The sequence below is a fragment of the Lampetra fluviatilis genome, chromosome 59, assembly GCF_964198595.1.
Source record: "Lampetra fluviatilis chromosome 59, kcLamFluv1.1, whole genome shotgun sequence".
NCBI lineage: Eukaryota > Metazoa > Chordata > Hyperoartia > Petromyzontiformes > Petromyzontidae > Lampetra > Lampetra fluviatilis.
Genome location: NC_136333.1, coordinates 4,991,382 through 5,004,387, shown reverse-complemented (window position 1 = coordinate 5,004,387; position 13,006 = coordinate 4,991,382). Strand labels below are relative to the sequence as shown.

The 13,006-nt window shown below is 54.2% G+C and overlaps 1 protein-coding gene across 3 annotated transcripts in view; it reads left to right on the top strand.

Annotated features, from left to right (window-relative positions):
- LOC144950820 (histone-lysine N-methyltransferase ASH1L-like) overlaps nucleotides 1–13,006 on the top strand; it is a 95,594-nt gene that overhangs the window by 45,186 nt on the left and 37,402 nt on the right. For all 3 annotated transcript variants that reach the window (XM_078880931.1, XM_078880932.1, XM_078880930.1), the window contains exons 5-7: nucleotides 10,483–10,626; nucleotides 11,543–11,995; nucleotides 12,327–13,006. The exon at nucleotides 12,327–13,006 is cut by the window's right edge and continues 284 nt beyond it. In XM_078880931.1, coding sequence (XP_078737057.1) covers nucleotides 10,483–10,626; nucleotides 11,543–11,995; nucleotides 12,327–13,006 — 1,277 coding nt within the window. The remainder of the gene's footprint in view (nucleotides 1–10,482; nucleotides 10,627–11,542; nucleotides 11,996–12,326) is intronic.

Sequence of the window (13,006 nt, the reverse complement as noted above, 5' to 3'; positions counted from 1 at the left end):
CTGTCCTTCTCCCCCGCTCGTTATGAAAACAAATTTAATCGAATTAAAGTGGCAGCTCTGTATTTGCTTGTGCTCAGCACCCGGTAGCACCGAAGCCTTGAGGAGCTCGCCAGTGGCTGTCTGTGCACAACAGGGTTTTAATGCAAGTCTTCAGCAGCTCACCCGATAGCAACAATCGAAACATTGGGTAAGGGTAAGAATGCTTTTTTTATTGTCTCGTGCTATGATGAGGGTTTGTGTTTTTTTAATTTAACTTTGTTGTTGTCATTGTTGTATTCTCAAATCTTGTAACTCAATTTTAACCCACTTCCCAATGTGGTATCGACTGCAAACTTGGTATACTTATGTCATACTGATGACAATACCATATTCTATCATAAAAAAATAAGAAAAAAAAATGTTAAACTATATTTTTACACGCTTTCTATGCACTCACTCTGTGGTTGTCATTTCCTCAAATCTTGTATCTCAATTTTAACCCACTTTCCAATGTGGTATCGACTGCAAACTTGGTATACTTATGTCATACTGATGATAATACTATATTCTATCATAGAAATATATAAAAGTATTTTTAAACATTAATTTTTATATGTTATGTTTCGGCTTGGGTCTAATTGTCCACGCTCAACTGACGTTGGCTGTAAATCATCACGGTCCCTTACGTTATAACAAGCTTCAGAGCCACTTACTGGAGTCGTGGAGTTCTGCCATTACTCGTACTCTACATTTCATTAAAGCGTGTTTAAAAAAAGTATTTTTAAATATTACTTATTTCTCAACCATAACCAGAGGCAGCTGGATATGTTATCTCTTCCCTGATCCGACCCCGACCCCCCCTTCCCCCCCCCCCCCCCGTATAATGCAAGTACTGTCAGTTGCTTTGTAACGAGGCCCTCGGGAAGGTATTATAATTTGAAACCCAAGTAACATAGGTTATAGGCATTAAGGAGGTGCCTTCCATCGCACGCGTTTTCTCGACAGTCGATTTTGCGGGGTTTTTTCGGTCACCCCTGTTGGCGTACTTCCTCGCTCCACGTCCACTCTGCCAGGGTACCTTGAACCCAAACAACATTTCCGTCACGCGGCAATCCCGTCCCGCGCGAAAGGTGCCGAGGCCCACATGAGCTTCACTGCAAAGCCTCCCTCGCCGGACGTGCACTACTCCTACGTTGCGCAGGGCGATATGACGGCAGGCTTGCGGTTGGCGACCCTTGAAAAGAAACCACTCCAAGCTGCCCTAAAATATATTGCACACGTCATTGATGCTTGAGCTTTTTTTTGTGTTTTATTTTCTTCCACCCTTCCCCCCCCCACAGCATTTAACTATCTTAAGGTTTGCACACCTACAACTAGATCGCTATAGGAATGCGCCCGATCTCGTCTGATCACGGAAGCTAAAAAAGCAGGGCTGAGCCCCAGTGAGTGCTCCACTGGGCAACCGCCGCACACACAAAAACAGGTGTTATAGGCTACTAATGCTTTGTTGTCGGCAGTACAGGGCAGTGCCAACGCGATCCATTGCTGTACTGTACTTCCATGCTCCCTCCCTTCACCAACGCACCTCCACTGACCACCGCGGTGAAGTTGTGCTCAACCTCCCGTGACTTGACGCCGCCATGGGAAGGCCCCTCGTCCAACAGTCGATTTGGCAAAGGACTGCACGCGCACGCATTGGTAATTCGTTTTCCGTAGGACACAACGGTGAACTTTGAACGTTCATCTCGGCGATACGTTCAAAGCGTCCGCTGCACTTGGGGCTGAGATTAAACATTCCTCGATAATAATCCCCCCGTTGGAAGCAAGGGGCCAGGAAGGTGACGCACCTTTAAGGCCCCCCAGGCTTTTTGCTTCAGGTGTCAAGGTTACTTCACTCTATCCCCCCCACGTTGGCCTCCACCACCCACCCCTCTCCCTTCCACACCAACACAAAGATCGTCCTTGATGTGACACGCACTGACTGTTGGGGCGAGAAGTCCTGTTCGCGATCGCTTACGGGGCTGCAACAGCACACGGGGGGATGGTGTCGCCACTGCCAAATGATGCTGTTTGCATACCGCACCAGCCGCCCTTTTCGGGCTGAGTCGATCTAGGGGAAGGCCAGATACCCACCGCTAATGTTGACCATTTAGCGCAAGTTGAACCGAGGTTGCCGGCTTCCTTGCACAGTGCCCTGACCGCTGCACTACCGCTCCCCCCTCACCCCGCCCGCACACATCACCCCACATGCCAATTCCCACACATGCCTCAAAGGTGTGGACAAGGAAGGGCGATTAATGGAACATTCTTGAGCTGCCCAAGGAGACGAGGTGCTCTTAGGTGGGGGGGTGAGGGCGGGGTGCCGGGGTAAATTGGAGCCTAATCTCGCTTGGAATGCGGCCATAGCAGCGCTTGTCCAAACCTGCAAGTGGCCATCAGCACTTAGGGTGATGAAGTCGGTCATCGGTTTGTCAAAAATCTTTTTCAGAATCGATCGTCGGCCTCAAAGCTCCATGGATTTGATCGTCAAATCGGGTTCAGCATTCGTAACGATCAACCCATCGGCATGCACGCACGCGCGAATGTTGAAACCGCGCGGCGCGTTTCAACATGATTGTGTCAAGCGGTCGCCTTCTTGCGGGGGGCCACCGGGGTCATCAGGCACCATGTGCTACTTTTCCACAGACGAACGGGACTTTTATTTTGCGATTATTGACAAAAGGTTAAACAAAAACTAAATGAACAGCCCCAGTGAGAGCACCATCCACTCTGTCCGATGGCTCCGAGTGACTTGATTAGCAAACGATAATAGCGCCCGTTCTCCCATCAATCCACTGCTGGATGAATGCCTCCTTATGCCATATCGGTCTTGAGGGTTGGTTAACCGTGTGTCCACACGCTCGTCTGTGCCGAACCTGGAATTTGCGGGGGGGTGTGTGGGAGATCGAAGGAGCGGTTCGCATATCACTCGCCTCTGTTAGCCGTGGCCGGGCTTCGACGATTAAGTGCAATGCTCTAACCACTGCACCGCCACTCGCACAACCCTATTATTGCAACGTTGAAAGTGCCAATTTAGATTGCGAAACGTTAAAACCTCGAGTACGTTTTGGATACGAAGGCCATTCCGCATTCCTTCGTTACGTTGTTGCGGTTAAGAGAGCTTGGTGATGGGCCGCGTGATACCATTGGGGTGCCGGTAACTACGGAGGTCAGGAAAAAAACTAGACAAGACCGGTCGGTCAGTGAACGGTGGTGTTTGTCTCACTTATCGTTTGACCCCCCCTCCTCCCCAGTTGCCGAAGCATATGTCACTAAATTTCGATTTAAAGCTTTCGTGACTGCAGGGATTCATCTTCTTGGTTCTTTCGGTAAAGTCACGTAGAAGGGAAATAATAAAATAATAAAAATAAAACATAATAAAATAATTCTCACGACGTTTCGGCCACAACGCAAGCAGCCGTCCCTCAGGTGAAGAACAGGTCTGTCGGAAAGACAGCGTCTGAATAAAAAAAAGGGTAACCTTCAGACGCAATCTTTCCGACAGACCTGTTCTCCACCTGAGGACGGCTGCTTGCGTTGTGGCCGAAACGTCATGAGAATTATTTTATTATGTAAATTTTTTATTATTTTATTATTTCCCTTCTACGTGACTTTACCGAAAGAACCAAGAAGACATATGTCACTATTTCACTTTGGAGAGCATTTCCTCCCCAGCTGAGGCCACCGCACAACCCTACCCCTTCTCACCACCACCCGATTCGCCCCCCCCGCAGCCCCCCCCCTGCCGCTCCCGTGCTCGTTGTTGGCGATCAGCGAGGCCCAACCGCTCGCACCTTCCCAACCGCCGCTTCCTCCTGGGTGGCTCGCGAGGGTCACGGGGTCGCGCGCCTGCGGCCGTTAACGCAGCGAGACCCTTTGAACCCGGATATCCCTGCAGCTTACCGCCGGGAGATTTGTTGCGTCTGGGGGCTCCATCCCCCCCCCTCCCCCACAGCCTTTGCTTGCTGGCTGCCATCGCAGGCCAGCCACCGCGCGAAGAGGAGACGTGCGGCTTCCAAGTGATATCAGTTCTGCGCCGTGCACCGTCACTGGACTCCCTGTAAAAAAATAAAATTTTGCACTGTCCGCCGATATAAGGGAACCCCCTTGCCTCTTGGCAAGTGTCAGAGCCCCCCGGGCAGAAGCACAAGCACATTCGTGTGGTCACAACGCCGGCCCTCAGGCCATCTGTGCGAGATCAGTCTTAATCCTCTGCCCGGAGTAGCGCAGATATGGATTAGTCGTTTTGTTTGGGCGTTCGCTTGGATGTGCGTCAAGGCCTTTGCGCAGCCTTCCCCGGTCAAGAGGAGCTGTGACCGTTCTTGATCCACGTGCGAAGACCACCTCGCATGTGTCGGCCTCGACACCTCCCTTCTGCCGGCGGTGTGCTGTCGACGATCGTCATCCACGGTGCGCGGAGCGGTTCCGTTGGGTGGCTCTTCTCGGCCGGCCATAGGGGGGCCGCCAGAGGTCGCAACCGGGTACCCGATACCCGTATCCTACCCGATACCTGGCTACCCGTATCTACCCGTACCCGGCCGGGTACGGGTAGCCGTTTGCGACCCTGGTGCGGCCGGGTACGGGTAGGCCGTGAGTCACTGGTGAGTCACCGTTTGTCACTCATTTCGGGTAGGGTACGGGTAGGGAACGGGTACCTGTACCCGGCTGGGTACGGGTACCCATTTGCGACCCTGGTGCGGCCGGGTACGGGTACGGGTTAGGAATCAAAACCCGTTTGCGACCTCTGGGCACCGCGCAAGATTTTATAGACTTGTGCCAGGCACCGGTTTTTTTTTTGCAGTCGACATTTGCTCCCGTTGGGCGGTTGCTGTTTCTCATCTTGCATGACTCCCCTTCCACTCCAGCAACCAAGGCTTTCTCTCGAATCGTCCAGGCAAAAGCTAGCTCGCTGGGAGGTCCACTCATTCTTCTCTACTGCTCTCATGGTCTGGGTTACCCTTAACCCAGACATCTGTCCTGTCGACTGCCCCCCCCCGTTCAAGTCCAGCCTCCTGAGCTTAATTTTTGTCCTCTACCTATGGCTGACTGCCTCTCTCTTGATATATAAATAAAAGCCCACGCTTTGCGTAGAGCGTGTTGAAATGCAGTCAATCTAGTCACTATAAATACCCACCTTATAGTGTGTACAAAAGGTGTGTTCTTGTAATAAAGAGGCCTATTACAGTGGCTTCAGCAGTCATTTCAATAGTAGTGCTGTGACATCATCTTTGCAAAACTGTTCTCCAACACAAAGTGGTGCCACTGCCCACTGTCCGAATGGAAATTTGTTATTGTTACAACGCGCTCAGACATTGTTATTCACTCATTTTCAGAGGATGGGGCCACAATCGCCGATAAAACATTGAGGTTTGACAGCACATTGATGATGGTGGTCGTTTTCACGATTTCTATATTGTCAGGGGCCGCACTAACGGCCACCAGGGGTCCGCCTGTGGCCCCGCGGGCCTTGCAATGAGGAACACACCGCGCCAAGAGAACACTTCGAATGCAATTGAGCCTAAAGTAGGCGCTCGCGTAACGGCGCAAGCATCGTTTGAATGCGATGAGAAATCGTCGTGAAAAACGTTCTTCGCCACTTTTGCTGTGGTCTAAAAAAACTCCCCGCAAGCCCTTCGGAGAAACGACGAGGCCTGCGGCAGCCGTGCTTTGTGTGTGTGCATCGTTGGCGGGCCGCTGTGCCGAAGTTGTGGCCGCCAGTTGGCCGGCCGGCATGCAGTTACACCGTGCCAGGCATAAACTGTCCCTCCCCCCCCCCTCCCTCGGCTGCTTCACCAGATTTTGGCGGTGAGCACAATCGTGATATGGTGAGCCTCTGCAAATAGAATGTCCACGCGTGTGTACACCCCATTTCTTAATCCACTGCTGGATGAGGGCCCCCTCCCCATGCCGTGCTAGTGCTAGTGGGGGTAACTTGACCGTGCTTCGTCATGGTGGTCGGTGCGGATTGGTGAAGGCAGGCCAATGACCGGTTCAGATAAATCTCGGCACCGATGTTCGCCGTGGCTGGTAAATTCTCAACTCGGGATGCCGGGTTGATAGCGTGGTGCGCTAACGAACGTTCCACTACTCCCAACAATCATAGTAATTAGCAGCCAGCAGGTAAGCGGATTGTTTTAAGGTCCAATTGCAACAACAGTTCATCCATTGACCAAAGGAGCATAGAAGCGCAGTACAGTCCAACAATATGGGGTTTTTTTCTCCCACACTCACTGCTGCCCACAACATAACGCAGCCTCACGGCCGCTGCCTTTGATGACCTGGCGTGCATGACGGTCGCTCTTTGTCGCATTATCCAAACTCAAAACTCCTGCTTAGCTTCTGAGATCTACAAAGGGAATAAGGGAGCAACGGGAATCAACGCCGCGCGTGTGAGAGTCTCAATCTGGCAGAGAGAGAAAGAGAGAGAAAAAAAAGAATGTGTGGCATTTGGCAGATGGCATTAATGGAGGAAGGGCAGTGTTTGTTTAGAGTTTGGTTCATTGACTTTGTCCACGGGGAGAAGCAGAGAGAGAGAGAGGGACACGGAGAGCGAGATGAGGGCCAACCCCCCTCGGTGGACTGGACTGACCGGCAAGGCAGCATTTGTTCTTTTGTGTGGGTGGCAGCAGCATCAACACACACTCACAAAGACAAAGATCCCCCGTATAGCCTTCGGTGACTTTTGGGGCAAGTGTTGTTAGCAAGCACAGCACATTCAGGGCTGGGTGGCCATCACCACGCCCGGCCGCCTTTGTCTCCCGAGTGGTGAGGTATGCACACCACACCAAGTGCTAATTTGAGGCCGAGTCGACCTAGGGGAGGCCCAGGACTGGTTCAGATAATCGTCACCGGTGTTGGTGGCTGTGAGCGAGAATCGAACTAATTTCTGGGTTCGTAGCGCAGTGTGCTAACCGCTACACTACTGCACACACACACACATGTATACACACAGATGCATAAGCATACATAAAAAGAATAACAACAACAGCCGCCATTCTCCTCTTAGTGGCGGCGACGTCTCCACAGCGCTTGTGCCAGGCTAGGTGCACTTTGTAGGCAATTTGAAGTGTTGAAGGCATCCCTGACAGGAGGTCACGGGACAGACCCAGGTGTTATGGGTTGACTGATTGAGATGAATGACTAACGGATGCACCTCGTCCACCGACCTGGTTAACAACGAGGGATGGGGGGGGGTGATCGCCATAAATGTATAAACCATCAGAATTCTAACTCCGGTCATCCTCGCAGCAGCGGTGGCGGTGGCTTGTTGGCTGGCCGTCGAACAAAGACGGTCAACGCTTCGCGCGCTTTTAGATGTCCTTCTGCGGCCATCTGGTAACGCTCTTCCGATATTAGGAAGCCACTTTGCAGCTTTTAAATAATCTACATTGACAAACTAATTTCTTTAGAACTGCTTTTTGCGTGTTAGTTTGTCCTTCCTCTGCGCCTCCGATTAACACGGTTGGCTACGGACGGTGCTAAAGGACTTGAACATGTACATACATGCAGCAGTAAATATTAATGTAAACACACACATAAAACACAAGTGCCCCAGTAGGGCCTACACGGTGTTAAAGTTTACGTTGTTTAATCAGACGAGACACCTCGGTAAACTGGACCACCAAGAAGTTCCAAAGGCGTGAAACCAAATAAAGTTAAGAGCAACGATGCAACAGCTTGCAATCTCAACATGACGACAACTTTGTCACGAGAAATAGAAAGTGTTGCACGAACATAAATCGCTCGTTAAATAATAAAGTCGTCGCCGTCCCCCCCTCGTTGCACAAGTCGAGGCAAGTTTTGTTGGGGAGCAGCTGTTAGAACCTGCAATGGCGCAGGAGGAGGTCGTGTGACCGGTATCGCAACTAGCTGCCCTTTCTCTCCCCTATCCTGAAGCTTTCACACGGGCCGCGCAACTATTTTCTGGCTCGGTCAACCTAGAGGAGGCCCAGGACCAATGCTAAATGTTATTCGCCACACTGCACTAATCGCTACACCATCACTGCCCACTCATCAACAAAGACGGATCTCCCCTTTAGTGCCATTAGCACCTCCTGAAGGGCGACACGGCGTACGAGGGGGTGGGTGGCGAACACCATGCCCGGCAGCCTTTGTCTCCCCATTGCTGATGTATACACACCGCAGAAGGTATTCATTGAAGGCTGAGATGACCTAGCGGAGGCCCAGGAACATTTCAAATATTTGCCACTGTTTACACTATGAGATCTCTTTTACCAGTGGCAAAATATGATAGTAGGTTTTTACCCTTTTAACTGGTACAAAACTGACACCTTTATTATAAAGGTGTCAGTTTTGTACCAGTTAAAAGGGTAAAAACCTACTATCATTTGCCACTGTTATTGGTCATGAGCGGGATATCGAAGTCGGGTCACCAGGTTCATAGAGCAGCGCGCTAAACAGTGCACCGCCACTCACCACTACAACACACACACAACGCACTCATTACACACTCCACTAACGCATCGCACACTCCCCAACACACACACAAGCATGTGCACACACACACACACAAGTCCTTGCACCGAATGCTGTCGAGTGTCAACACAACCAGAGCTGGCTGCTCACGTCCCCCAAAGCAAAGATCCCCGTATAGCCTTAACAGACTGTTGGGGCAAGTGCTGTTAGCGAGTAACACCTGTGAAGGCCGGAACGGCACACGAGGAGAGGGGGTTGGTGGCCAGCTCCACGCCCGCCCGGCCGCCTTTGTCTCCCCAGTGGCGATGTTTACACACTGCACCAGGTACTCATTTGAGGCTGAGTCGACCTCTGGGAAGTCCAGTGACAATTATCTGAACCGGTTCTGGTGTTGGCCGTGAGCGGGAATCGAAACTCGGGTCGCCGGGGTTTGTAGCGCGGCGCGCTAACCGCTACACCCGCCGCTCCCCACTGTTGACCCCCCACACACACGCACGCACATGTCCTGGCTTGCATGCGTACGCAAAGCACCGACATGGGACGCTCGCTCGCACTTGCACTCAATAATAATGCGCCTGTGTAGTTGATAAGGGTGCGGAGCTTATGTGGAAAGCTCAGGGTGTGGGGGGTGGTGGGGAGTGGGGTGCCTTCAGAATAGCATTGCTCTGAATGAAATCCAACGCTCGGAGATGGACACGCGAGTACGGCAATTATTTACGTCACTTAATACAGTACTTTAAGTGTCTGTTTCTGGTAACAATGTGTGGGTTTGGGGAGGAGAAAAATACCCAGCCCTGGGACCTTAAAGAAACATCACTCTCCCACTAACCAACCTCTTCGCCAAAACCCACACCACCAGTCGGCAAACCGCATCATAACGCTCCGTGGCTGACCCGCCCGCCCGCCCGCCCTCAATTCGCGTTCGTTTATTTTGACAGCCGGGTAAGGGGAAGGAATCGTGGCGCTGAGGACGCCCTGTTCCTTACGCAAACGCGGGGGGGGGGGAAGCGAGATCGGTGAACAATCGTGGGTGGCGTTGTTGGGAGGGTGGTGCGAGGTGGGGGGAGTGTGTCGTGCGGAGGGCATGAGATAAGGTGGGGTGGGGGGGGAGCCGCTGAGAGAGAAGGAGCCGGGCGTGGAGAAGTGGTTCTGTCTGTGGGAGCCGCCGTTTCGTTTGTGTGGACGGTGCCGGTGATGAGGTGGGGGGGACGGGGTTTGGGTTAGAGGCCGTCGCTCTTCCTTTAACAGCCCACTTGACAGCGGCGCGGCCCCGTGCGGTCACCCCCTTTGGCCGCAGAGCAGGAAGTTATTTGAGGAATTAATCTCGGCTACGTGCTTCTGCGGTGCTTGACGGCTCCACTCATCTATGGCCCCTGCTGTAGGCGCCACTCACCCATGGCCCCCAGCTCCAGGCAGAAATTGGTCAATCGCCCTCCCACCCGCACCACACACGTGGACCGGAGGGGTTATCGTGAAAAAGTTTTGACACCGTCTCAATCATTCTTTGGTTCTTTCGGTTAAGTCACGTCTAAAGATAAAATAATAAATTAAAATAATAGCATATTACGACGTTTCAATTGCAACACAAGCAATCATCATTGACCGAAAGAACCAAAGAATAATTCCTGCAGTCACGAAAGCTCCAAAATTAAGACCGTCTCAATCCTTTGCCGTGGTGGCCATTATGAACCCGCATAGGGAAGACCCTGGTGTATAACTCCAGAATCCTCTGGGCCGTGACGGGGGGTCAGGAGTTGCCATTCAAACGAGCGGGCTCGTGAGCGCCACTTACGTGCAGAATTTTTTGAGCGTTGGCCCCCCCCCTTGTGCTGTTACACTTCCATTGTCTCCCAGGTTTTTCTTGCACGCACAAACAAAAACGCTCCTCCAAAAAAAAAGCTATTTTTCCAAACGTCCCAATGTAACTTTGTCTCGCGACTTGGAGCGACGGATGAATTGACGTAATTGTATGTGATTGTTACGTTCAACCCGGTACCGTGCGTTTTTTTGGCGTCGTTTGGCACGCAGGCATGGTCGGCCTGTCGGCGCGAGACCGAGACCGTGACCGTGCCGGGCGGTGCTGGCCCCCAGGAGCCGGCCCGCTGGGCAATGGAGCCCCGTCGATGGCCGGTGGCCGCAGGAGGTCACTGTCGGACAGCTCCAGAGAAGCAGGTGGGGGGGGGGGGGGCACCGCGGCAGTCACTGCCAACACGCGTGTTGGGGAGGCGGGGGTGGTGGTGGTGTGTAAGGTTCTTGCCGCCGTTATTGTTACTTGTAATGTAAACCGTTGAAGAAGAATCGCGCGTCCGCGTGCTATCTGTAAGTGGTTTCCAATGCGCGTTTAGCTCGGAAGTATTTTAGTGAACGAGCCGCACGTTAGCGACGGTGTCATGGCACGGCTCGAGATGATGAGTCTCGTTGGCGCTGGATTTTTATCGCCGTGTTTTGGGGCAAGACTTTGATCAATTTTGCCGGTTTTCTCGAGGGGTAAATTCCTCGCGGCAACACAATGTTACGCAAAAATGTCATTTATAAAGTGGGTCATATTCTTCTACGAGAGTTATCGTCGGTTGTAAAATATTCTCAGCCGTTAATCCACTATTGGGTGAACGCCTGCTCGCCCCACATGGGTCATAGGGGTTGTTTGACTGTAGCTCGTCACGCTTTTTAGTGTGGGTTGGCGAAGGGGAAGCCCACAAGCAGTTCATAGGCTGACGTGTTAGCCGTGGTCAGGAATTGAACTTGGCTCATATAGTTGTGCCTTTGATTGCCATATAGGTCTGGCTTCTGTTTCTGTGTGCATGCAACATTATAAGCAAGTAAAGTGAGCAGGTAGGCGAAGACCTCCAGACAATGAGATCACGGGCCTGAGCTGGATCCCAAAATATCGTTCAGCTGCATTTAAAAGAAGCCGTCCTTCACTTCCGCTCGCAAAAATCTCACGACACCTCCGTAAAGCAAAACCTTGGCGCAGTTTCAACTTCGCAGAGTCTCATCCGTTAATTGTAGCCTCCGAAACTGCTATCGTAACCGCAGTGCCACCGGCACCTGCAGCGCTAACAAGGCCTGCCGTCCATTCGTCCGACAGGCTCCGCTGCGGGCGTTGGCAGGTCCGGCAGTTGCTGCGGCGGCGGCGGTGGTGTCGGAGGCGGCAACGCAGGCCGCATGGCAGCGGCGGCGGCGGCGAGCTGGGGTGGCAACTGCTGCGGTGGCGGCGGCGGCGGCGTCGTCGTCGTCGGCCGCACCAAGCGCAGCGAGGCGGAAGCCATGCGGAGGCAGGCGAGGCGCGAGGGCCGCGCGGCCCTCGGCCTCGAGCGTCTGCAGGCCGCCAAGCGGGGCCTGGTGCACGTGGGCCGCATCCTGCGCGCCAAGAAGCTGCAGCGCACCCTGCGCACGGGCAACAACGTGCCGTGCGAACGGCGGCCGGGCCGACCGCGCAAGGGCCCGCAGGGCGCCGAGGTGGGCGCGGGCGCCGTATGCCTGCCTGCTCCGCCGCCGCCGTCGCTGCCGCCGAACTTGACGCCGTTTGGGAATCGTTGCGGTAAGCGGGGGGGACAGGCTTGGCCTTGGCTTGACCAGCGTTGCATAGCAGGTGTGCTTTGGACCTAGGCGATGGGCAGCCAAATTCATTGTTGTACTGTACTGCTACCGAAACTATGATCCCCGCCTTCATCAACCCGCACTGACCTGCGCGGTGAATTACGGTTAAACAACGCACGCAACCCACACTGGCGTGGGGTGGTCCTGATCCAACAGTGCATTGACTAAAGGAGGCTCCTCGTGTGTACGCACGCACACACGCACACTTTTCTGTTTAAATAACACCCGTCGGAGCTCGGAAAGCAACAGTTGTTGGGGTTCCTGCCTTTCAGGTTCACTGAGCGTGGGATCACACGGCGAGGCAGGGAGGGCGGTGGCCCCCGCGGAGGAGCCGTCCAAACCGCCGAGCGGTGCCTGCACAGGGCGGCCGCTGCGTGTCTCCCGCGCCCACAGGCCCGACCCCGTGAGCGACGCCATCGAGTCGGTCGTGCAGAACGGCCCCGAACGGCACGACCGGCCGAGAGCCGCCGTCCCGAGGCAGCGGCGACGGCGGAGGCCTCAGAGCCCGAGGAAGCGGCGCCAGTGGCGGGCCCGGGCCGCCGCTAGGGGCCAGCGACACCGCCCGGAGGAGTCAGAAGGGCGGCACAAGCGGCCCGAATCCCAGCCGGAGCCGCAGGACGGGCCGGAGTTGGCGGAGGTGGGGGGGCGGCCCCAGTGGCCCAAGGGGGCCGAGGGGCGGCCGCTGCGGCCCGAAGCGCCGGAGGCGCGGACGGAGCGAACGGACGCGACGGACGAGCGAACCGTGCGGCCGGACACCAAGGAAGGGAGGTCGAAACGGCCAGACTCGACGGACGGGCGGCCGCGCTGGCCTGAAGTGGCAGAGAGGCGGCCAGTGCGGCCAGATCGGCCCGCGCGGCCAGATCGGCCCGCGCGGCCAGATCGGCCCGCGCCCACGGAGGGGCGCTTCAGACGGACAGAGGCTGCCCTGTTGGGCCTGCATGAGGAAGTTACT